At 41.4% G+C, this 25,346-nt stretch overlaps 1 protein-coding gene across 1 annotated transcript in view; it reads left to right on the plus strand.

Moving 5' to 3' along the window:
* Positions 1–25,346, plus strand: part of ITGB1 (integrin subunit beta 1) — a 53,609-nt gene that overhangs the window by 14,043 nt on the left and 14,220 nt on the right. The window contains exons 4-9 of the mRNA XM_078378548.1: positions 9,396–9,618; positions 18,954–19,124; positions 20,083–20,321; positions 22,827–22,982; positions 23,902–23,997; positions 24,809–24,898. Coding sequence (XP_078234674.1) covers positions 9,396–9,618; positions 18,954–19,124; positions 20,083–20,321; positions 22,827–22,982; positions 23,902–23,997; positions 24,809–24,898 — 975 coding nt within the window. The remainder of the gene's footprint in view (positions 1–9,395; positions 9,619–18,953; positions 19,125–20,082; positions 20,322–22,826; positions 22,983–23,901; positions 23,998–24,808; positions 24,899–25,346) is intronic.

Below are 25,346 nucleotides of genomic sequence, written 5' to 3' on the forward strand. Positions count from 1 at the left end.
TGGTAACAAATTGGAAAGCAAATTTTGTGGGATCTGTGAGTGATACCTTTTAGCTCAAAAAAGCAAACAAAATCTTTATTCTACAGAACTCAATTTGAAACTAGACAAATTTCTGGAAATTCTGAACAGCTGAGATTTAGACATTTTTGTCAGATGAAAAGCTTTCTTACCATGCTACTTTTTTTGTCACCCTTTGAAAGTTCTTCCTCTCCCCAGCTCTCTCTTCTTCTTGATTCATTTGTAAGTAAGGATTCACTGACTTCCTTACACCTTAACTATTAAATAGCATGCTATATATTTTCTCCAGTTCTTTCCTCTCTCCATTTCCCTCTGCTTTTTTAACTGCAAAGCCAACAGGAATGTCCATGGCCATTGCAGATTATAACTGTACGATATTGACACTGAGATTTCACCACATGATTTTTTTACACAAAAAGAAGAGAGCACGTGTCATGCAGATGCATGTAGCTGACATATATGCATGAAATTATTGATAGTGATTGAACACCAGGTGAATAGAGGTGAATTTTATATATATACAGTTTGCCCAAGATAACAATTCTCCATAATGACAGACATGGCTCCTTTAAACACTTCCAGGCAAATTAAGGAGTAGTAGGTTGATAAGTGTGTTTGGAAAAATTAGGACTTCAGTTACTAGAATGAAAAAAAATTCCATATGTGGGATTTCTTCTGCATCATCTTTAGAAGAGGCTTCCTTCTGGGACGACAGCCCTGGAGACCAATTTGATGCAGTGTGTGGCATATGGTCTGAGCACTGACAGGCTGACCGCGCACCCCTTCAACCTCTGCAGCAATGCTGGCAGCACTCTTAAGTCCATTTCCCAAAGCCAACCTCTGGATATGGCGCTGAGCACAGGCACTCAACTTCTTTGGTCGCCCATGTCGAGTCCTGTTCTGAGTGGAACCTGTCCTGTTAAACCGTTGTGTGGTCTTGGCCACCATGCTGCAGCTCAGTTTCAGGGTTTGGGCAATCTTCTTATAGCCTAGGCCATCTTTATGTAGAGCAACAATTCGTTTTTTTCAGATCCTCAGATAGTTCATTACCATGAGGTGCCATGTGGAACTTCCAGTGACCAGTCTGAGAGAGTGAGACGATAACACCTGCTCCCCCTTCACACTTGAGACTTGTGACACTAATGGGACACTAATGTCTCATGACACCAGGGAGGGACAAGGGCTACTTGGGCCCAATTTGGACATTGTCACTTAGGGGTGTACTCACTTTTGTTGCCAGCGGTTTAGACATTAATGGCTGTGTGTTGCGTTATTTTGAGGGGACAGCACATTTACACTGTTGTACAAACTGTATACTCATTGCTTTACATTGTAGCCAAGTGTCATTTCTTCAGTGTTGTCACATGAAAAGATATACTAAAATATTTATGAAATGTGAGGGGGTGTACTCATTTCTGTGATATCCTGTAGGTATAGGCATATACCTATACGTTTTCCCTTCTTCAAGTGCCAATTGTAACTGCACTTGCTACTTTCCTCTCTCCACTAAAACATTCCCTCACAGTTATTTAAAAATATTTCCACTCTGGTGTCTCCCTGTCTGCATTTAATTATATTCTCCTGGTGACATTAGAAGGACACTAATTTTAGATATTGACAATGCAGATGGGAGGGGGAAAGGGAAATGTTCTTGGTACATCTAAAATGTACATTGTGTTTTAAAATGTTTTTGTGTTTGATAGTTAACTTCTAAGCCTTGTTTCTCTTTTAAGTTTTATATGGGCTGTATTGTCTCAAACAGTTGTGTGTGTGTGTGTGTGTGTGTGTGTGAGAGAGAGAGAGAGAGAGAGGTCCATCATATACAACCCACTGTCTGTGGTCTGAAATGATATAGCTCAGTATGAAAAGAGCTGGGTACAAGACTAAATTGTGGAATTTTTTGTGTGTGTGGCCCTGCCTTTTGAGTTTCCTGCCTGTTTCCATGGTGGAAACTTAAAAGGAAAATGTATGTGAACCAAGCTGTCTAACAAATGTAATCAGCAGCAGTTTTGCCACATCATGGTCACATTGTTTCGGTCATTACAGGAAATGCTGTCAACCACATCCAAATGTGTAGAAGTGATACAATGTGAATTTTTTAGACAATAGTATCTAGTTGGCTTTGTATGCACAATGTTGTATACTGATTCTTGGAGCTGTGATAATCAGCCAACAGATGGCATGACTCTTCTGGTCTAGTCTTGGTTACATGCAAAACATGGAGGGGCTTCTTGCTGCTGAGAAAAGACAAAATGTACATTAAAATGCTGGTAAAAGAGTGAGGCTTAGAAGAGAACCTGAGGTTTGGGACCTGACGAGTTCAATTTCTGAGAACTTTAATTGCAGAAGATTAGGTAGCCTGTGGTGGACAACTTCAGAGGATCATTTCTGTTGCCTTGTACCATCAAGGGCTGCACACCAATCTTGATTTCCCCCCTCCAAGTTGGCCACTTCCATCTTCTTTTTTAATCTGGTCCCCAGAGGTTCCCAGGAGACAGTTTCCCTTGGGGGGTATAATACCTAGGAGAGCATGAGGCAGCTTGAGAGGTTGCTTTGAAGATGCTGGAGTTTATTCAGTCTATTCCTAAAGTAGCAGATGCTTGGAAATTCTTCTGTGCTTGTAACCATAGAAGGATGGACCAGCCGCAGTAGCAGGTGATTGGCCAGATAGAGAATATGGCCTGATATAAGGAAGCACCCCTTCACGGATTGCTGCCTTGTCGTGGCAAAGGGGCTTAAGCAATTCAGAGAAGCTATGGGCTATGCTGTACAGGGACACCCAAGACGGACAGGTCATAGTGGAGAGTTCTGACTAAATGCGATCCACCTGGAGCAGGAACTGGAAAGCCACTCCAGTATCTTTGCCAAGAAAACTCCATGAACAGAAAAAAAAAGGCTAATAGATATGACACTGGAAGATGAGCCCCTCAGGTCGCTACTGAGGAAGAGCGGAGGACAAGTACAAGTAGCTCCAGAGCTAATGAAGTGGTTGGGCCAAAGCCAAAAGGACGCTCAGCTGCGGACGTGCCTGGAAGTGAAAGGAAAGTCCGATGCTGCAAAGAAAAATACTGCATAGGAACCTGGAATGTAAAATCTATAAACCTTGGTAAGCTGGATGTGGTCAAACAGGAAATGGCAAGAATAAACATTGACATCCTGGGCATCAGTGAACTAAAATGAATGGGAATGGGCAAATTCAATTCAGACTATTATCATATCTACTATTGTGGGCAAGAATCATGTAGAAGAAATGGAGTAGCCCTCATAGTCAACAAAAGCGTGGGAAAATCTGTACTGGGCTGCAATCTCAAAAATGGTAGGATGATTTCAATACGAATCCAAGGCAGACCTTTCAACATCACAGTAATCCAAGTTTATGCACCAACCACCAATGATGAAGAGGCTGAAATTGACCATTTCTATGAAGACTTACAACACCTTCTAAAACTGACACCAAAGAAAGATGTTCTTCTCATTATAGGGGACTGGAATGCTAAAGTAGGGAGTCAAGAGATAAAAGGAACAACAGGTAAGTTTGGCCTTGGAGTTCAAAATGAAGCAGGGCAAAGGCTAACAGAGTTTTGTCAAGAGAACAAGCTGGTCATCACAAATACTCTTTTCCAACAACACAGGAGACGACTCTACACATGGACATCACCAGATGGGCAATACCGAAATCAGATTCATTATGTTCTCTACAGCCAAAGATGGAGAAGCTATATACAGTCACCAAAAACAAGACCTGGAACTGATTGTGGCTCTGATCATCAGCTTCTTATAGCAAAACTCAAGCTTAAACTGAAGAAAGTAGGAAAAACCACTGCGCTAATCAGCTATAATCTAAACCAAACCCCTTGTGAATACCCAGTGGAAGTGAAAAACAGATTTAAGGAACTAGATTTGGTGGACGGAGTGCCTGAATAACTATGGATGGAGGCTTTGTACAGGAGGCAGCAACAAAAACCATCCCAAAGAAAAGGAAATGCAAGAAAGCAAAATGGCTGTCTAATGAGGCCTTACAAATAGCAGAGAAGGGAAAGAAAATAAAAGGGAGATAGGGAAAGTTACAGAAAATGGAATGCAGACTTCCAAAGAATAGCAAGGAGCGACAAAAGGGCCTTTTTAAATGAACAGTGCAAAGAAATAGAGGAAAAGAATAGAAAGGGAAAAACCAGAGATCTGTTCAAGGAAATTGGAGCTATTAAAGGAACATTTTGTGCAAAGATGGACATGATAAGGGCAAAAATGGTATGGACCTTACAGAAGCAGAAGACATCAAGAAGAGGTGGCAAGAATACACAGAGGAATTATACAAGAAAGATCTGGATGTCCCGGACAACCCAGATAGAGTGGTTGCTGACCTTGAGCCAGACATCCTGGAAGGCGGGGCTTTGTTGCGGTGCTGCCAGCAACTCCAGAGAGGAGCTCTCTCTGGAAAAAGCTGGAACCCTCCGGCCCGGGATCCCCCTTTTGAAATGGGGATCAAAGGAGAGTCTAGAAGAAGTCTCTCTGAAGCAGATGGTGAGCAGCAGAAGGAGAAGAAAGGGAGGCAGACCCGGACTTTTTTCTTCTGAAGAAATCACCGTGCACGGACTGGAGCGGGCGCCATTTTTTTGGCACTGAGCCGCGAGGAACCCTTTACCGGGGGAGAGGAGAGCAATCAATATAAACTAAAAATATATAACAAGTAAGTAAGCCGAAGCCTCTGATTTATGAAACAGCCTCATTAAGCTGAAATAAGAATGAAAATATTTGGCGGAAAGAATAAATGCAGCGGCGGGTTTATCTTATCAGTCTGACTCAAAAGCGAAACTAAGCTTCTCCAAGTGAACTATTAAAACGCCAGGCTGATTCTAAAGCCGAGAGTCTGAGATGGAAAAATAAATCTTATGTTTCTGGAGAAGAATCCCAGACAGCAACACCGTCTGACTGGATTTAAGAGACTTCAGTGGATGCAGTGTGGCTGGGACACGTTACTCTTTGCCTTCTCTGGACTTTGTGAACTATAAATAATAGAATCTGGTGGTTTTCGGGAGAAGGAGCTGACGTGGCCAACTGGACTAAGGAGCATTAAGGGGTTAATGAAGATCACAAGACGAGCTCCAAGGACAATCTACTGGACAGTTTGAGACTCTGTGACTGTTGTTTTGTTTGTGACCACGTGTGAGTTTAATAATAGAAGCTTGCTGAACTCAGGAGAAGAAGAAATAACGGCGTCACGGTTCTAATTGATATTGTATTTGCTGGGCTAAAGGTTGATTTTTATACTACAATATTTGGACAAAGATTGGAGGGAGATCTAAGGGGAGGTTTATGATGAGGGGTTTGAATTGTTGATAAAATTGTGGAAACTGTGGAAGGATTTCTAGGGGGTGATTATTGTGGTATTTATACAAACCCCAAAGCCTGAGATGGACCCCAAAAATTCAAAAGAACAAATGGAGACTTGGTCTGTTCAATCCCAAAGTTCTGGAATAGTGGTGCAAGAAATAGAAAAGGAATGGCAGATTAATATACAAAGGCTAATATTAACAGGGTTTCAGCAAGTGAATGCAGGTCTTAGCAAAATAGAAAATTTGATGAAAGGGACGAAAGAGGGGACAGTAGATGCCAAACAAAACTTAAATGAAGTTGTACAGACTTTAGAATCGTCTGTATTAGACATGACACCAGGTAATATGAATGCAGTAGAGAGTTATCCAGTGACCCATGCAGCTTCCAAAATTAAAAAGCATTATGACAAAAATCTTAAGGAGGCAGAGATACTGAAACCAGATAATTTTATGGTGAAAATATGGGAAGTGAAAAAAATGGATATTCTGTCAGATGGGCTGAAAGACTGTTCAATTCAAAAAGAAACTGAACGATGGGATGTATTGTATAAATGGCAGCAGCTACCAGACAATGTTGGAATAACATAGAATAAAATTAAAATTAAATGATAAGATAAAAGCAGGAGGGTAATCAAACTGTGAAAAAGCAAAAAGTTGATATGTATTAGTAATATGAATTGATTGGATGATGTTATACTTTATGCTCTCCTATCCCCCAAAACCATTTTTCCTTTCTTATCCCCTCTTTCTTTCTGTACCCTCTATCCCTGTTCCTAAATAAAATAAAATTATTAAAAAAAAAAAAAAAGAGCCAGACATCCTGGAGAGTGAAGTCAAGTGGGCCTTAGAAAGCACAGCTAACAAAGCCAGTGGAGGTGATGGCATTCCAGTTGAACTATTTAAAATCTCAAAAGATGATGCTTTTAAGGTGCTACACTCGATATGCCAGCAAGTTTGGAAAGCTTACCAGTGGCCAGAGGATTGGAAAAGATCAGTCTGCATCCCAATCCCAGAGAAGGGCAGTGCCAAAGAACGCTCCAATTACAATACAATTTCACTCATTTCATTTGCTAACAAGGTTATGCTCAAAACCTACGAGGTAGGCTTCAGCAATATGTGGACCGAGAACTTCCAGAAGTACAAACTGGATTTTTAAGGGGCAGATGAACTAGAGACCAAATTGCTAACATATATTGGATTATGGAGAAAGCCAGAGAGTTCCAGAGAAACATCTACTTCTGCTTCATTGACTACTCAAAAGCCTTTGACTGTGTTGACCACAGCAAACTATGGCCAGTTCTTCAAGAAATGGGAGTGCCTGACCACCTTATCTATCTCCTGAGAAATCTATATGTGGGACAGGAAGCAACAGTTAGAACTGGATATGGAACAACTGATTGGTTCAAAATTAGGAAAGGAATATGACAAGGCTGTATATTGTCTCCCTGCTTATTTAACTTATATGCAGAATACATCATGCGAAAGGCCAGACCGGAGGAATCCCAAGCTGGAATTAAGAGTGCCTGAAGAAATATCAACAACCTCAGATATGCAGATGATACCACTGTGATGGCAGAAAGTGAGGAGGAATTAAAGAACCTCTTAATGAGGGTGAAAGAAGAGAGTGCAAAAAATGGTCTGAAACTCAACTTAAAAAAGAAACCTAAGATCATGGCCACTGTTCCCATCACCTCCTGGCAAATAGAATGGGAAGATATGGAGGCAGTGACAGATTTTACTTTCTTGGGCTACACGATCACTGCAGATGTTGACAGCAGCCACAAAATTAAAAGACACCTGCTTCTTGGGAGGAAAACAATGACAAACCTAGATAGCATCTTAAAAAGCAGAGACATCACCTTACCAACGAAGCTGTGGTTTTTCCTGTAGTGATGTATGGAAGTGAGAGCTGGACCGTAAAGAAGGTTGACCTCCAAAGAATTGATGCTTTTGAATTGTGGTGCTGGAGGAGGCTCTTCAGAGTCCCCTGAACTACAAGGAGATAAAACCTATCCATTCTGAAAAGTTATCCCTCGTTACTAACTGGAAGGACAGATCCTGAAGCTGAGGCTTCAATACTTTGGCCATGTCATGAGAAAACTCCCTGGAAAAGACCCTGATGTTAGGAAAGCGTAAAGGCAAGAGGAGAAGGGGATGACAGAGGATGAGATGGTTGGACAGCGTCACTGAAGCTATCAACATGAATTTGACCAAAATCTGGGAGGCAGTGGAAGATAGGAGGGCCTGGCGTGCTCTGGTCCATGGGGTCACAAAGAGTCGGACATGACTTAATGACTAAACCACAAAATGAGGAAGCATCCTGTGTTCTTGCTAGGATTTTTATTTTACTTACAAAGGATAAAAAAGAGGTTGGAGGACCTCTAATTCAGAGGAAGTACCGTATTTGCCAGCGTACAAGGCGACTGGCCGTATAAGATGACCCCCCAACATTTCCACTCAAAATATAGAGTGGACGGCTCTGCTGCGGTGGCGGCGGTGGCTGCCAGGGGCTCTGCCCGGGCCCACCCTGGAAGTTCATGGCCGGTGACGAGGAGGGCGACAACGAGGAGGGCGGGCGGCGGCAGGAAGAGGAGGAGGAGAAAGAAGAGGGGAAGTGGCAGGGCAAGCAAGCAGCTTTGCTCAGCAGCGAGAGGGCGAGGAAGAAGGGAAGTGGCTGGGCGAGCGAGTAGCTTGCTCAACGGCGAGAGGGCGAGGAAGAGGGGAAGTGGCTGGGCGGGTAGCTCAGCGGCACGGGGCAGCAGGCAGCCTGGCGGCGGGCTCTGGCCACTCAGGCATGGCTGGCTCTGTTTCCCTCCCTCCATCCGGACAGACTGCCTGCCTGCCCGACTGCCTTTCTCCCCGGTCAGCGCAGCCCCGCGTCACTTACTCAGCGGCGGCGGCGGCAGCTCCTTCCTGGGCCAAATGAAGTGCACCCAGCGTACAAGACGACCCCCCCCACTTGGAGCCATGTTTTTGGGGCCAAAAAAGTCATCTTGTACGCCAGCAAATACAGTACTGTATTAAAGTACTATGCTTAGTTCCTAATGAACCATAAATGAGAGAGAATGAATGTGCTGGAGTGCTACATCAAAGCAGTTCTGTCTTCCTTAATGTTTGTATTGCTATGTTAACTGACAGCTGTGCTTTATCTCTGCTGTGTGTAGTCCTTCCCACCAGTCACAGTTCAATTTTGTCTTCCTTTTGAACCGTGTACCAAATTTTGTCAGTGAAACACCATTTTCAACAGTCATATCTAAAACAAGGCTTTCTCTCTATGTGGTATCTCTACAGTCTGACTGTTGTTTCATATTCCTCTTCCTGTCATGATCTCATCTGGTTTCAGTGCTGCTTCTCTGTGTGCCCCACTTGTGGATGTTTGAACTCATTTTTGGCATTGACTGCTCCACAGCTTTCTGTCACAGACCATGCTCCTTTTGTGTTGTGGCTTCTCTCCTAAGGCTGTGCCCTTACATGTAGTATGCACATTTCAAGCCATATTACAGCTGTCTCGTGTATTTCTTTTAGGGTTTATTAGTTCCAGACCCGGCTCATATGTTTGCCCTTCCTGTAGTATTTCTTCATCTGGCCAGATGACAGCTGTGGCATCTGCCAGTCCCCACACAAGCCATTGTCATCAGAACAAACTGTCAGTTTAGCTATTGCTTGGAGAAAGCTACTGTAAATATATTACAGCAATTCACAGCACTTTATCCCATGTTTATGTTGAATGTCACATCATTAGGTTGCAAAGAGCACAGAGTACTAAAATTAGTAAAACTGGAATAATATTAGAACAATAGCGTGGTTAAGCAATAAATCAATAGCAAGACAAAAATAACAAAATTACAGTCATTAAGCAGTTAACGAAGCAGATTTCTCTCAAATCTAGCAATATATGCATTTGAAAACTAAAATTAGGATTGTTTTTTTTAAAAAAGAAAATGTATATTTGCTTTGAGATACCTATTTAAAATTAACCAAGAAAGTATTGGTGGAGAGTTTATGATCAACAGTTTTAAACTTCATTTTGTTAATGTTTCTTAGACTTTCTTAAAAGAAGGAGAATCTACTTCAGCACGATGTGATGATTTGGAAGTTTTGAAAAATAAGGGTTGCCCTTCTGATGAAATAGAAAACCCCAGAGGATCCCAAAAGAAACTAAAAGACAAGGAAGTAACAAATCGTGTCAAAGGATCCACTGAGAGTCTTAGACCAGAAGACATTACCCAGATTCAACCACAACAAGTATTGTTAAAGCTGCGGATAGGTAAGGATATTGGTGATATCTTAACTCTTAAATTTACATTATTCATGAAAGGAGCTGGAATCTTTAATAACCAGTTTTCATGATACTGTGATATAAAATATTTCTTAGACTTTACTGGAGTTTTCTGAACAGTTTTGGTTGGCTGAAGATTAATTTTGGAAAGTTCTAAATTACCGTATTTTTCCATGTATGATACTTTTAGCTAAAATCTTTAGACTAAAAATTGAGAGTTGTCTTATACATGGAAGCAAGCTGAGGAGAAAACAAAGACAAGTGGAGGGGGAAAGGGATCAAAGCGCTGCAGGATCGTCTTGATCCCTGGTTTCCCCTCCACTTGCTAAGCTCCGCTTAGATTTCTTAATTTTGCATTAGAAAGGTGGGGGTGGTCTTATACATGGGGGTGTCCTATACACCGAAAAATATAGTACTTTTCTCATTTTAAAACAAGATGTGGTCTGAAACAGCTCAAATTAAATACATAATATGTCTCAAAAATGAATAAACAGGGTGGTTCAAACCATCTGGGGAAAGGGCAGTGGGAAGCAGGATGAGATGGAGGCTACGGCAATGGAAAATGGCAATGTTTCTCTACTGGAAAACACAAAATTTTTATGTAGAAATTTGGCCATTCAAATGCTGCCGTATAACTACCATCAGGCCTTGGTACCATGGCTTATAATAAGAGATGATGGGAACTCAGCAGTCTAATTGTATCTGGAGGAGTACATGTTCCCACTCTGGCAGCATTCCAGCATCTATATTAGCCCTTTCTCACCTTCACATATCAGTTCAGAGTATATTTCACGGAGTACAGTGGTGCCTCGCTTAACGATTTTAATTGGTGCCAAAAAAAACATCGCTATGGGAAAACATTGCTAAGCGAAACGCATTTTCCCATAGAGATGCATTGAAAACCGGATAATCCGTTCCAATGGGAACGGATTGCTGTCCTTAAGCGAAAATCGCCATAGGAAAAATCACTAAGCGAAACGCGGTTCACCAAATGAAATGCATTGAAACCTATTCAGTGTATTTCAATGGGGGGGAAATTACAGCAAATTCAAAAAGAGTCAGAACAAAGTCAAATTAGTTTAACTGAGGGTTTATTAAGTGCACTTATGATTTTAAGCATTCTAAACCTTTTTTAAACATTTTTAAACATTTAAAAGACAGCCAACACGAGGCTGTCAAAACCATCGTTAAGCGAAACAGGTGGACCCAAACTGTCATCGCTGTGTGAAGCAAGGTCCCAAACATTGCTATGAGAAAATCACCCATAGGAAACATCGTTAAATGGAGCGCAAGATTGCTCCGGAAAACTAATTGTTAAGCAATTACATCGTTAAACGAAGCAATTGCTAAGCGAGGCACCACTGTATAATGTTGTGAGCTCTTTAAACCTATCTGCTCATTTCTACTCGGTATTATTTCCCATATATTATTCAAAGTCAGTGGCTGACTTTTTCTAAACAAAAAAGAAGAAAGTCTGAAACTCAACAAAGCCTGGCTCCTAGCGCTGAAAAATACAGCCTGCAAAAAGGTCAACAAACTCTACCCAGCCACAACGACCAGGGATCACTGCATACAAAAGACTAGCTAACAGCACCCATCAATCACAGTGACAGATCATCTCCTCCCTTATCACAACAATACACCCATAACAAACAAACAAAAAAACACCCTGATCACCATAATCACCCAATCACCTGAAAAGGACAAAAAGCTGATCCCATTGTTACATAACAGCACTGATGTTACCTGTCTGTCATGGGTTTGGAGGGAAAGTTCCATCCTATGGGGAGTGGAAGGCGGGACATCAGGAGGAGGGGCTGTACTGTATAAATATGTGATGCCTGTGTGGTGAAGAGTAGATGCTGAGACAGACTGTGAGACACTGGGTTGGGACGAAGCAGCAGCTGGGAAGAAGAAGCTGTTGTGGGAGTCTGGGTGTCTGACAGGGTACTACTGTGTGTCAGAGTACCAGCCTGAAAGGTTCAGGGGTCTGTTGGTTAGCCAGAACTGATGGGTTCAGGGTCTGTGCTTTAAGTTAAAGGTTCTAGGTGAACCAAACTGTATGCTTGTGTGTGTGAGAATAAGCCACGTTACTTTATTTTATTCACCTGATTGTTTTATTTACCCTGTTTGTATTTAAAATAAACCTTATTCTTTTAATTGTTTAAAAATCCATCCCTGGTCTGTGTGCCTTTTTATAGGGAATGGTTGGTGGCAGCTTAGTGTAACTGTGTGGCAGATCCCAGTAGGTCTGGGTTTGTCACATTGATTGGTGTCCAGCGTGTGGGATACGACTGGTCCAGTTGTCCAGCGGTCCAGCAAAGCCTTGGCAGGTGTGCCCAGAGCAAGGGGGGTCTAGTCAGGGACAGTCTGAGGCGCGTAGGTAATCTTCTAGGTGTACCTCACGGGGAGGTGCACTAGTAGAAGAACGTGCCAACTGGGGAGACTTAGATTAAGGTGCTCTGAGGCAGCCTGATTTTGGCGGGAAAACGCTGAGGCAAAACTGCGTAGCAACAGCGAGCTAGCTTGCCAGCTGAGAGGCCCAGCAGAGGGGGGTAGGCTCTGACTCGATACTGTTGCAAATTTAGTGCTGAAGAACAGCAGCAATCTCTAGGAGAGCTGGTTCTGAGGCAAGAAGGAAAAAAGTGGTCGTTTTATTTTGAGGCTTGACTTTTTAAAGCAGCCTGTTCTGAGGGGGGATTATGCCCTTGACTCGAAGTCAAGTAACAGACATGGGTGAAGTGAAAGACCCCCAGATTGACCAAGGTTCTGAGGATGAATTTGGCTCAGTGCAAGGTGACAGCACAGGAGAGCAGAACCCAGAACTTAGAATAATACTCCTAGCCCAACAGCATGAACTGAGGGTGAGGGAAATGGAGGAAAGGGAAAGAGAGAAACAGCGGCAATTTGAATTAGAGAGAGAGAGAGAGAGAATGGAGAGGGAGGAAAGATTGGAGAGAGAGAGAATGGCGTTTGAATTAAGAAAACTGGAACTGATGAACCAGAACAATAATAATAATAGGGATTCTGAGGGGGGCCAACTGTCTAAGGCTGACCTGAAGAAATTCCCTGTGTACCACAAGGGAGATTGTCCCGAGGTGTTCTTTTCCTTAGTGGAAAGAGCGTTTGTGGACTTCTCAGTGAGGGAAACTGAGAAGATGACCATCATGCGGTCTTTAATCAGTGGTAGCCTGGCTGAGGTTTATGCCGAGATGCCTGAGGAACGGATGAAAGATTTCGCAGAGTTTAAAAAACTGGTGTTTGCCAGACATGGGATAAATGCAGAGCAGCTGAGACAAAGATTCAGGTCCCTCACCAAGAAACCAGAACAGACTTTTACCCAAGTGGGGGCCCAATTGGTGAGGCTGCTTGAGAAATGGCTATCGCAGGAGGGAATAGAGACCTATGAGCAGCTTAAAGACTTGATAGCCCTGGAACAGTTCTATTCAGTCCTGCAGGGGGAATTGAAATTCCAGGTGAGGGAAAGGAAACCGAAATCTGTGGCAGCAGCCGCAGAAATCGCGGATTTTATCTCCCAAATAAGAAAGCCCTTGGGTGAGGGGAAATCTGTAGGTAAACCCAAAGAAACCTACAGCAAGTACTCTCAGGGACCAGGGAAAAGCCAGCAAGGGGGAGGGGCCCATGGTGAAGGGAAGCCCTCAGGCATGAAACCAAGCCCTCAGAATTTGGAGGGAAAACCGAAACAAGAGGAGAGAGAATCCAAATACACTAGAAAATGTTATTTCTGTCAGGGAAAGGGTCATCTAATCTCAGAGTGTGAAAAATTAAAGCAGCTAAAAGGAATGGTGCCTCAGAATTCTAGTGGGACCAAGCCAAAAGCTGTGTTCTGTGTCCAGAAAGAGCAAGGCTCAGTGTCACAGAGGGAGCCTGTTGCCATGGCTACTCAGTCTGGGACAGCTGCCTCTGCTGATCAGGCTGAGGAAAATGGTCCTCTTCTGGAGGTAAAGCGCTGCTTGCTGATAAAAACAGATTCTCAGTTGTTTGAGACAGCAGGGGTGGACGTAGGAATACTTGACCGTCAGTATAGGGGGCTGCGGGACACTTGTTCCCAAGTAACCCTATGCCATCCAGATATCATCCCTAGGGAGTTTATAATCCCAAATGAGAGCATGAAGGTGGCAGGGATTGAGGGGCAGATAATCTCTCTGCCAGTAGCAGAGGTACCTGTCAACTTTCAAGGCTGGAGGGGAGATTGGCGGATAGCGATTTCATCGACTCTGCCAGCAGCCGTGCTCGTGGGAAATGACCTGGCTGAACATGTGAAACGGGTGCTAGTGATTACACGCTCACAAGCCACCACAGGGACAGTTCAGGGGGGTAATGATGAGCCAGAGACGGAAGCAGGTGGGGGAAGTTCAGAAGCTGTGGTGGAAACCTTAACCACAGACAGCAGATTTGGACAGGAGCAAAAGGCAGACGCCACTCTCCAAAAGTGTTTTGAACAGGTGACTGACGCCCAGCTAACACCTGAAACCCCAGTGAGATTTCTGGAGAAAAAGGGGATTTTATATAGAGAGACCCTGAGGAATATCTCAAAAGGGGGAGATGGGATCAGAAGTCAGCTGGTGGTACCGGAAAAGTATCGCCCCATAATCTTACAAAGGGGTCACTCTGACATGTTTGCTGCACACTTAGGGGTGAAAGGGCCCCTTGATTTGATCAAACAAATTTGGGAGCAGATCACCCAGGATGACCCACAAGACGTTGTGACTTACATAGACACCTTGATGAATGACCTAAGGAGAAATCTAGAGCTGGCAGCAGAAAACCTGCAAGCTCAGAAGGTCAGACAGAAAACATGGTATGACCACAAAGCTAGAGAGAGGCGCTTTGACCCAGGGGAGGAAGTGCTTTGGCTTAGGCCCTGCAGAGAGAATAAACTGCAGCTTAAATGGGCAGGACCATATAGGGTCATTTCCAAGATGTCAGACCTGAACTACCTTATAGAGCAGGAGGAGAACCAAGCAAGGAGGGTGGTTCATGTGAATGCCCTAAAACCCTACTACAGAGGGGAACAGAGGGTTTTATTCGCGATAAAAGCAGCTGAGAGTGAGGAAGCTGAATTACCCTTCTGGGAGGGTAGAGGGGAAGTAAAATACAACCCAGAGGAGGTAAAGATCAGTCCTGCACTCACCCAAGACCAGCAGCAAGAACTAAAAATGCTGCTTAGTAAATATCAACAGGTGTTTTCCAACAAGCCGGGGATAGTGAAGGGAGTGATGCATCGGATCCACACAGGGGATGCACCCCCGCAGGCAGTATCCCCATACCGAGTAACGGGACCCTATAGGGACAAGGTGCGGAAGGAGCTGGACGAGATGCTGAGGGAGAATATAATCGTCCCCTCTTCTAGTCCTTGGTCCTCTCCGATAGTCCTTGTGGACAAGCCTGATGGGAGCATTAGGTTTTGTGTTGATTACAGGAAATTAAACCGTGTAACCACTCCTGATGCCTACCCCATGCCCAGGCTAGACAACCTGATTGAAACCATAGGGGGTTGTCGGTTCATCTCATCATTGGACCTGGTAAAGGGATATTGGCAATTAAGAATTGATCCCAGGGATCAAGAAAAGACTGCCTTTTGCAGCCCTTTTGGTCTCTATGAGTTTCGAGTCCTGAGCTTTGGTCTCAGAAATGCACCAGCCACATTCCAAAGGCTGATGGACCAGACCTTGGCAGGGCTCAGTGACTTTACAGTGGCCTACATTGACGACATAGGGATCTTCAGTAATACCTGGGAAGATCACCTGATACACCTGGAGTTAGTGCTGCAAAGGTTAAGTGCAGCAGGGCTAACAGTAAAGGCCAGCAAGTGTCAGCTGGGTAGCCCAGAAATAAAATACTTGGGTCACATGGTAGGGGGAGGAATGATAAAACCCCTGGAGGCCAAAATAGAAGCTGTTCGTGATTGGCCTAGACCCAACACCAAGAAAAAAGTCAAATCATTTCTTGGGTTGGTGGGCTACTACAGAAAGTTCATCCCGAGGTTTAGCGAGATGGCGGCTCCGCTGACCGATCTGACGAGGAAGAAGGCTGATGACCGCATCCCGTGGACCAGCGACTGTGAGGCGGCGTTCCAGAGGTTGAAGGAGGCGCTAATCAACTATCCAGTCCTGCGGGCTCCAGACTTCGACCGGGAGTTCATCATCTACACAGATGCGTCTAACAGCGGGGTAGGAGCAGTTCTGTGCCAGGAGGATGAGAATGGTGACCAACATCCGGTGTCCTACCTGAGTAGGAAACTTCAAAAAGGTGAGAGACATTTGGCAACCGTGGAGAAGGAGTGTCTGGCCATAGTCTACGCGATCCAGAAGGCCAAGCCTTACATCTGGGGAAGACATTTTATTCTGTGTACTGACCATTCACCATTGCAATGGTTAAAGACAATGAAAACCCACAATAGCAAACTTATGAGGTGGGCTTTGAACTTACAGGACTATGACTTTGAAGTGAAGGTGGTCAGAGGGTCAGTGAACTGTGTTGCTGACGCCTTATCAAGAAGACCTGAAGACTGAAGACGGCGAAAGAACATGGACTATATGTATATAATGAAAACAAAAAGTTAAAATGTACCTGGTTTTAAATTGGTTTGTATTAATAAAGGTAAATGGATGTAATGTAAATGATAAATGTTTAAATGTCTATTTGCTATGGTTAACTTGGAGTGTAAGTATATGTAAGTATTATATGGTATGTATAAATGTTGTTGTGTATTTTATGCAGGTTGTTTTTTGGTGAAAAGCACTCTTAGCTTTCCCCCTACAAAACAACTTATAAAGAGGGGAGGTGTTACATAACAGCACTGATGTTACCTGTCTGTCATGGGTTTGGAGGGAAAGTTCCATCCTATGGGGAGTGGAAGGCGGGACATCAGGAGGAGGGGCTGTACTGTATAAATATGTGATGCCTGTGTGGTGAAGAGTAGATGCTGAGACAGACTGTGAGACACTGGGTTGGGACGAAGCAGCAGCTGGGAAGAAGAAGCTGTTGTGGGAGTCTGGGTGTCTGACAGGGTACTACTGTGTGTCAGAGTACCAGCCTGAAAGGTTCAGGGGTCTGTTGGTTAGCCAGAACTGATGGGTTCAGGGTCTGTGCTTTAAGTTAAAGGTTCTAGGTGAACCAAACTGTATGCTTGTGTGTGTGAGAATAAGCCACGTTACTTTATTTTATTCACCTGATTGTTTTATTTACCCTGTTTGTATTTAAAATAAACCTTATTCTTTTAATTGTTTAAAAATCCATCCCTGGTCTGTGTGCCTTTTTATAGGGAATGGTTGGTGGCAGCTTAGTGTAACTGTGTGGCAGATCCCAGTAGGTCTGGGTTTGTCACACCCATAGCTACAAATACTCAGCTATCCCACACATTACATCAGAACACAGAGTTGTAACTCCTGTCCTCTGAAGATTCCAGCCACAGAGACTGGCGAAACGTTAGGAAGAAAAACCTCCAGAAAATGGCCAAACAGCCCGAAAAACCTACAACAACCATTCCTCATCTTCTGCATGTAAGGCTCAAGATATTCTAAGCTAAATATATCTTAGGTGGATAGGAGATTGCTAGCATTGTTCGACAGGGAGCAAGGACATAACCTTAACAGAGGTGGTTAGAATTTGATTTTCAGCTACATTTCTAGATTAGCAATAATCCTGTTGAGGAAAAATTGTGCCATTTCCCTTTTCATGGTCAGAATGGTGGAAAACAAAAGATTTCTGAGTTACAGTTTAAAAGAGATAAACTGCAGGACATTTCATAATCCCCTCCCCCAGGTTGCCCTGTGTTTGCACGAAAATACATGAAGATAGCTCAGAGTATAGGGGAAAATTTGAAAGCTTGCACATTTTTGTAGTATTTTAGTTGGTCCCAGTTAAAAGACATTTTGTATCCTCCCACCAATGCAGATTTTTCTGTTGGAAAACCCAGTAAGTCAGTGACTGATACTTCTTAAAAATGTGACCTGATCTATATGTTAAGCCATTTCCACAGCACCATTTGTGTTTCCTCTGTTATGCTATAATTAACTTACAACAAAACTGAACGTATAAGGATTTTATAGTATTTTCACATTGTCATCTATTTGCAGTTTTATTTAAAATATACTTTTTTCCTTGCAGTATACGCATAACTAAACCCATAATTAATATAATTTAATTTGTAATCAGTAGTGTCTCACTCTTCAGACAGAATATTTCAAAACAGTAAAGGCTTCCACAGATCTTCCAAGCCCCACCCCAAATGCTGCCTTCTGTGCTGTTTCTAGTAATCTTTTTGTGCAGGTGTTGGTCTGTGCGGATAGCTGCCAGAAGAAGTAAGAATTGCAGGATAGATCAGTGGTTTAGGTCTTTGGCTGCAGAGCCAAAGATTGGGAGTTTGATTCCCTACTGTGCCTGCTTGACAGGGTTAGTACTAGATGATCCATGGGGTGGTTTCCAGATCTGAACTTCTAAGATGATGAAGAAGAAGCAGGAGTTACTGAGGATTGACCCACCCCTGTAATTCACAGAAGCTTCTCCTGGATTGCAGAGCTTTCTCTGTGTCCAAAGACAAAATACAATTCGGCTCTACATCCAACTCAAGTTTACTGAAATTTGCCATTGAGAAAACTCAGTTTTAAGTAAGAGGCCTACCTGGTACAGTTATGGGGCAGGTGGAAATTATGTACTATTATAAGATGATTCAATCAGTGGAAACTAAGCACAGCAGAACTCCCCTGCCTGAGGTTGTTCAGTTAAAAAAAATATTTAGGGAAAACACTAGAAAATAATTTTGTTAGGATTTGTGGTTCGTAAGGAAAGTTCTTAGCAGAAACCAGTTTGCAAAGCAAGGACAAGTATTACTTGCCAGTAGTGAATATTGGTCATCCTGTGCTATTGTTTTTAATTTTATACATTATGCAATCACTGTGTTCAGTGAGTCTCCACACCTGTAGTAAATTTCCTGTCAAACAGTGTAGTGTAGATATGTCTGAATATGTTTAGATCTGGGTGTCCGAAACAGCCGTCTTGGTGGGAGCTTTTGTGTCTTTATGTGCAAATGATCTTTCTGAGGTAGTTTATTTTATTTATTTATTTTATTTATTTATTTTATTTCTATCCCGCCTATCTGATCGTATTCGACCACTCTAGTTGCAGAAAGAATTCGCTTTCCACATTTCAGTCTGAAAATACAAAGGGAAGGTTCAGTAGCAAGCTTTTTTTGTATTTTGTTTTTACTTTGAGCAGATTTGTATTACTGTCTTATTTGTTATAAATTTAATTGGTGAATCTTATATTAAGTATCTTTTATTCCCCATCTCAAATATTAGGGGAACCACAGACATTTTCCTTAAAATTTAAGAGAGCTGAAGATTATCCTATTGACCTTTATTACCTTATGGATCTCTCTTACTCTATGAAAGATGATTTGGAGAATGTGAAAAGCCTTGGGACTTCTTTAATGAGTAAAATGAAGAATATAACTTCAGATTTCCGAATTGGTATGTATTTTGTTTCTAGTGATCAGAGTAATTTTAATTAAAAAAAGATCTGTATAGGATAATGTGCATGTGATCATAAATGCAAGCATGATTAGACAGATTTGGACTCTTAATGACTAGGGTTCAAATCCCCACTTGGCTGTAGAAACTTACTGGAGGCATGGAACTGGTAAATCTCTTAAATATCTCATTTTCTTTGAGAGCCTTGTTAGGGTTATTGTAAGTCAGCTCGGACATGACAGCTCATTTGCTGTAGGAATAAAGGAATCTGTGATCCAGAAAGAAGTTCTATTTCTTTAACAATGTCGTACAAATTCTGAATTAAAGGTGAACAAAGCAAAAGTGAGATACCTGAGGATGTTATATTAGCAAAGTCAGTAGAGGGTATAGATGGTCTGTCATAGTGATTCTCCTATCGTGCAGAAAATGGCTACTTTTTCCAAATTTCTGCATAGCATGCTCGCATGAATTTAATCAGGGCTGTGCATGGAATTTGCAAACATTAAATTTGTGCTGGGTGTTGAATACAGCCTGTAGAAAATCACTGGGAGAGAAACAGGGTGTTATAGCTATAGGAGAATTTGTGTTTTAATAAGGAATTACACTATGTGGTTGCATACTTTTAAAACACATAAAGAATACATATTCCTTCAGTACTGCACAAAAATCTCAAACCCATGCAGCAACCAAATCTCTTTAGTTTTCAGGGGTACATATCTGAGAAGAAGACCTTAAGTGGCCACTGTTCCTTTGAAACTTCCTTCTTCCTTGATACCTCCCTTGGATAGGTCTCTCCTGGTTGCCCAAATAAAACATGGTTTCTAGATTGAAAGGAGAATTACTTTGAAGAGTTGGACGTCTAGTTAGGAACTTGTCTGCATCTGTATAGGGCTTTTTGTAGCACTGAGAACATGGAACCAGATACTTTTATTCCATTTTCTTTGTTCCATTATCTTAGGTTTTGGCTCTTTTGTAGAAAAAACTGTAATGCCTTACATTAGTACCACACCTGCCAAACTCAGGAACCCTTGTACAGGTGACCTCAACTGTACAAGTCCTTTTAGCTACAAAAATGTACTCAACTTTACCAGCGATGGAAGTCTGTTCAATAAACTTGTAGGTGATCAACAGATTTCGGGTAACTTGGATTCTCCAGAAGGTGGATTTGATGCAATCATGCAGGTTGCTGTTTGTGGTGTAAGTGTATTCTCATTCATTTTGGTTGTTATTATATATGAAATTCACTTGTATTCTAATAGTTGTCTTTCAGAATTAAGTATATGTCTTACCCTTCAATGGATTAAATTAATCTTCATGGTTAAATGTGCCGACAAAAGTATATTTTTCTTGTACTTACAGTGCCGCAAGCCATAACACAGTAAAAATTAAAAGTAATGATATAGCAAACAGAAGGCAGATGTTGAAATAAAAACTTGAAGGAATTACAGTGAACATGAGGCTGGTCCAAGTTCTTTCACTTCCTAATGACCCTGAAGGAACAAAATGGCAGTGCTGCCAGGAGGAGGACTTCCTGAAGGAAGACGATGTGATGCTAGTTGCAGCCCGTTTATCAGACCTTGCTGTGTTAAACTGCCTGCTTCTTTAAGACCTAACTCTGAGAGTTCTGCACTGCAGCACAGGCAGTTTTCCTAGTCACTTTTTCCATAGGACCTGATTTGAGGTCTCTCGGAGTCAGGCAGTGAGGAAGCAGCTGCTCTAGGACGCAACATCAGTGAGGAGCATCAGGGCCCTTGCCAAAGTGGAGGATAATGGCAGACCTGCTGCCCACCTGAAGTGTTCAACTCATTGAGACTAATGGCTGGGTTACTTCTATGCAGACATTGCAAGTATACAGTATATGGTTTATTCATAGGCTGCAATAGTTTAAAAAGTGGAAAAATTATAAATAAAGCTAGTAGGCATTCTTTAAACCATCAATTTAAACTACTCCATAAGAGAATTTTTTTTAAAAAAGCCAGTGCTTTTAGTGTCACTGGCATGAGCATATGAAGCTACTGCATTATTAAAACCTTGATTCATCAAGTCCAATACTGTTTGTTCTGACTGGTAGCTTTCACCTGGCATGTTATCTGGTCCTTTCAATTGAAGATGTTGGGGCTTGATCTTAAGACCTTCTGTATGTGATGCATGTGCTCTACTACTGAGCTGAGCTATGACTCTTCTTCTTCATTCTTTCCAATTGCCAGCTGAATATCAATCTTATGTACAATTAATCCAAAAATAAAAATGAGAATGGCGTGAAAGAGAAAGGGTTGCTATTTTCTGGAAGATTCGAACGAAGAATATTTAAGACCCTCCTATATACCTTCTACTAATGAAGATTAGAAGGAGAAATATTTACTGTTTGGCTGTTGTCTTTATTTAACTATGAAAAAGAAGAAGAGTCTCTCTTTTGGAAGAACTGATATTTAAAGAAATGGCAGTCTTTGTTTTAATTTAAAAGAAAAACATAACCATTAATGATAACAGGATTTTTAGAGCACTGAGGGAAGAGTTCATAAGCCCTACACAACCAGCATAATTTTAAAAGAGTACTTTGCATGAGCTGTTTATATTATCTCAATGCGTTAATTGTCCATTGCATCATTAAGAACCTTCTTTTCCTTGTGTCCATTTAAATTCACAATGGAGTTATCGTCTGAGTAAGTATGTATAGGATCTGTCTCCCCCCTTTCTAGTGTAGGTGATATTAAGCACAGCTTAATTTTTTCATTTTTTAAAGATGCCTGTAGAAAGCTTTCTCTGCCTGCCCCTTCAAAAGGATTGACAGATCAATTTGTAACTTGCATATTCTTTTCCTTAAGGTCTGGCTTGGGTAGGAACCTTTGGCCCTCTGAGTGCTTTGAAGTACAGATTCCCCAGTCTCTTTCTTGAATCATGTTGAGTGGGACCCATGGGAATTGAAGGCTAAACTACCTGAATAAGCAAAGGTTTCCTACCCCAGTACAGTTTAATAGTCTACAACCTGTTGTTTTAACTAACAACAGTGTGATTTCAGGCAATATGTTTTATCTTCTCAGAGGCACAGTTAGGTGAAGATATTGAACAATACCTTAGAACAAGACAGTGATTTTGAATGTGAAAGCAGGACAGTAGCTATTGTTAGTATAAAAATAGCAATTGACAGATGGCTTTGGACAGGCATGTGAAAGCTATAGGAAGAATCCCCCCCCTTTCTTTGTTCTCTTACTCTGAAACTTTCTCTGTCATAAAGTGTTTTGCTGCAAAGGTTGCATGGTCATTTCTTCGTGCATCTTGAATCAGACTCCAGTAGGAATCTCAGAGTATTTGCACAGTAGCTTCTTTCTGTATTACTGTTTTAAGTCATTCAAATACTCCTGGAAGCTACTGCCATGTCTACAAGTAAATTTGTGACACTGGTAGGAGACAAACAGACCTGCTAAAGATAGATGGGGATCCTGATCATTTCTTTTTAGTTCATATTCTTTAATTATATATACTGGCCACCCAATCGTATAAGGGTAAGTGAACAGGCAATGCTATGTATGTGGTTTTTCTGTTGCACACCCAGTTTTCCCCTGGTTTCACAGACAGCGAAATGTGAAAATAACTCGAGGACTGCCTTTATGCATGTGGTTTTTGGCTGCTGGATTTTGGTCAGTACATCTTAAAGGGGGAAAAAACCCTCACAGATGTGATAAAGTTTTTCTTCTCCCTAAGGCAAAAATTGGATGGAGAAATGTCACTCGGCTGTTGGTGTTTTCCACGGATGCTGGATTTCATTTTGCTGGAGATGGGAAGCTGGGAGGAATTGTTTTACCAAATGATGGGCAATGCCACTTAGATAATAATATGTACACAATGAGCCATTACTATGTAAGTATGTGCAACAGATTATTTAAAGGTATATGCTATATCCCAGTGTGTTTTTTTAAAAAAATTAAAATTAAAATTTTGAATTCATGATCTAGTGCTTATTACAAACTATAGTGGGCAAAGTGTGGCCCAACCAATGTTGTTGGACAGCAGTTCGCATCAGTACTTGACAAGATAGCCAGAGGTGAGGAATGACAACAGTTGCAGTCCAGTAAGTTCTGGAGAGCTCTGCTTGTAGAAGGACAAGCAGCTGTGGAAACCAGCTAGCGACCACTTCTCTGTAGAATAAGCACCCCATGAAGAAAACTCATGAGAAAGCTTAAGTAGGAATGCAGATTTGTTGAATATTAAGAAATTAAGATACCACATTTGCAAGGACTTACCTATTAGCACCCCTTTTATTATGTTAAATCCATATATACTTTGATTGCAGTAAGAATAGTTTTCATGTTTTTTTTTCTTGAATGAAGGAAGAGTATTGGTTTTTAACTGTGTTTTTTAGACGACTCCTAGAGTCAAAAATATAAGGTGTTCTGTGTAATCTTGCTTTCCTGAAATTCTTTTGGTAAGTCCAGCTGGAAACCAAGAAATACAAATAATTTATCTTTTTATGTGAATAAAGAAATGAAGGAAAATTAAAGGTATGTGTCAGTAAGAGTTAGGGAGTTGCTTTTGCTTTAAAGCACAACTAAACAATTTTTTATTGATCCTCTCTACTGACAGCTTTATATTGTGAACATTAAAGAAGCATTTTAAAGTTAGAAGTGACAGAAAATAAGTTGAATTCCTTATTTAATTTTTTAAGGGTTGTGTGTTTGAGTGACATTTTTTCTTGCACAAGTAGAGAATGCATTGTGTGTGTGAAATTCAAATGTGTACATTACCTATGTTTTTTAATGATCTAAACTTAATTCTTCAGGATTATCCCTCCATTGCTCATCTTGTTCAGAAGCTAAGTGACAATAATATTCAGATAATATTTGCTGTCACACAAGAATTTCAGCCAGTTTACAAGGTAAAGGTCAAGTAACATAACCTTTTATCTGCATGTGTCATACACTTCATACACTTCTCCTTTGACAACAATGGGCTTAGGGGCACCAGACCCCTGTGTAGTTAAAAATCCATGTATTACTTTTATGCCCCCCCCAAACAACTACAAAGTATAAACAGTTAGAACACACAGAGTAGATTTCTCTATCGAAGTTCTCTTCTGTAGCATTGACAATCATTTCCATACAGTACCATGTGTAATGAGTCTTTTGACCCCCTTGATTTCGAAACTGAATTAGAGCTGTTGTGTTTGGGGGCAAGTAGATCACTTTGTAATTGAACTCCTGGGGTTCTGGATGGCCAGGGTATTTATTGATTAGTCATTTATTGAAAATTTATTTGTTGAAATATTTATTGAAGAAAAAAATCAATGTCTAAGCAAAACCATACTGTTCAGACCCGTGCAGTTCAAGGGAGAGATTTACTCTGTTGCAATCTTACATTCAGCTTGTTTAAAGAAATTCAAGGCAGTATAGTAAAACTCTGCTCTTTTAATACAAAAGTGCTTGTTAACAACGATCAATGTATTTCTCCAGTGTAGTCCCATATAAATAGTAGTTCTGTTTATCCTATGTAGTATTTGAATTTAATTGAATGAGGGAAGCTCTCATTTGTAGCAATGGAAACTATTTAATGGCCTCTTTAGATATTCTACAACTAGAAGTAAGTATTGCTCTTTTGAGAGCATTTGTGCTGTAATACAATATTTCTGATCAATGTGTGTTCCAATGACAGTTTTAACCTATTATTGTTTTCTTTTTTCATATGTAAAGGAGTTGAAGAATCTGATTCCAAAATCTGCAGTAGGAACACTGTCTTCCAATTCCAGTAATGTGATTCAGCTGATTATAGATGCATACAATGTAAGTCAATTTCAGTGAGAAGCTTTCTCTTCCTTCTCCCCCACCTCCTGAGCATAGGTTTTCGCAAAGGACACAGCTACGCATAGAACTTCAGTGCTATCATTAAATGCAATAGAACAGGCTTACACCTAAGGATATTTTTAGTTGAGGAGGCTGAGATTATAGGTTGAAAATCAGCACATGGTCCCTAAATGAATTATTTATTTAATAGTTATTGGCAGAATTACTGCTAAATTCTGTGATTCTGGTAAACAGGAGCTGCACTGTGAAATAGTGATATTCTCTAAGAAACCTGTCCTTTATTGAGCTTTTGCAAAAGCCTTTGAAAGGAGATTACCTCTACTAATTTGTTAATAAGGTATCACACGAAGCATGACTTTACCCTTTGTTGAACGTATAGCCTTTTTAAGATGAAAGGTATAGAAAATTAATAAATATTGCAGCTGTA

The sequence above is a fragment of the Pogona vitticeps genome, chromosome 6 (genome assembly GCF_051106095.1).
Source record: "Pogona vitticeps strain Pit_001003342236 chromosome 6, PviZW2.1, whole genome shotgun sequence".
In the NCBI taxonomy this organism is placed as follows: domain Eukaryota; kingdom Metazoa; phylum Chordata; class Lepidosauria; order Squamata; family Agamidae; genus Pogona; species Pogona vitticeps.